This window comes from Fulmarus glacialis, unplaced genomic scaffold (genome assembly GCF_000690835.1).
Source record: "Fulmarus glacialis isolate BGI_N327 unplaced genomic scaffold, ASM69083v1 scaffold25349, whole genome shotgun sequence".
NCBI lineage: Eukaryota > Metazoa > Chordata > Aves > Procellariiformes > Procellariidae > Fulmarus > Fulmarus glacialis.
This window is the reverse complement of record NW_009232957.1, coordinates 61-593: the sequence shown is the minus strand read 5'-3', so window position 1 is coordinate 593 and position 533 is coordinate 61. Positions and strand designations below refer to the sequence as shown.

Sequence of the window (533 nt, the reverse complement as noted above, 5' to 3'; positions counted from 1 at the left end):
GTTTTACTCGTGGGTAGATTACAGCAGCGTTTATGCCTCTTGCACCTTGCACCTCAAGGAAGAGACGGAGCGGAGAAGGTTTACAGTGTTCACCATCGTCTTTCACTCCACCAGTTTCATGCTGTCGCTGGTGATCTTGTGTTTCACCTATTTAAAGGTGTTGAAAGTTGCCCGGTTCCACTGCAAGCGGATAGACATTATTACCATGCAGACTCTGGTTTTGCTGGTGGATATCCACCCCAGGTAATGCGTGCGTGTTCGTATTCACAGCCCCAGGGCTCTTGCGGTAGGTACCCCGGGCGGAGAGGATGTCCAGCCTCCCCAGCACCCTTCCCTGCGCTCCTGCCTGCCCCGGCCACATGGCCAACGCTTCTGAATCTAGTTTCAGACGCTGCTTATAGTGCTAGAAGACGGTGGCTTGTGCATTTGTAGCCTGCTTTGTTTAAATGCTAGTCCCCCTCGCCGGATGCTCCCACTTGCCCGAGCTCCCTTTAACAGGGAGCCGCTGCTTTGGTGAGTGCGATCGTCCCCAG

At 54.2% G+C, this 533-nt stretch overlaps 1 protein-coding gene across 1 annotated transcript in view; it reads left to right on the top strand.

The window, feature by feature from the left end:
- The window catches only part of LOC104082145 (G-protein coupled receptor 26-like), a gene marked incomplete at its 3' end in the record, with an annotated part of 658 nt that extends 415 nt beyond the window's left edge, over window positions 1-243 (top strand). Inside the window, exon 2 of the mRNA XM_009585157.1 lies at window positions 2-243. Within this exon, the coding sequence (XP_009583452.1) occupies window positions 2-243 (242 nt within the window). The remainder of the gene's footprint in view (window position 1) is intronic.
- Between the last annotated feature and the right edge of the window lie 290 nt (window positions 244-533).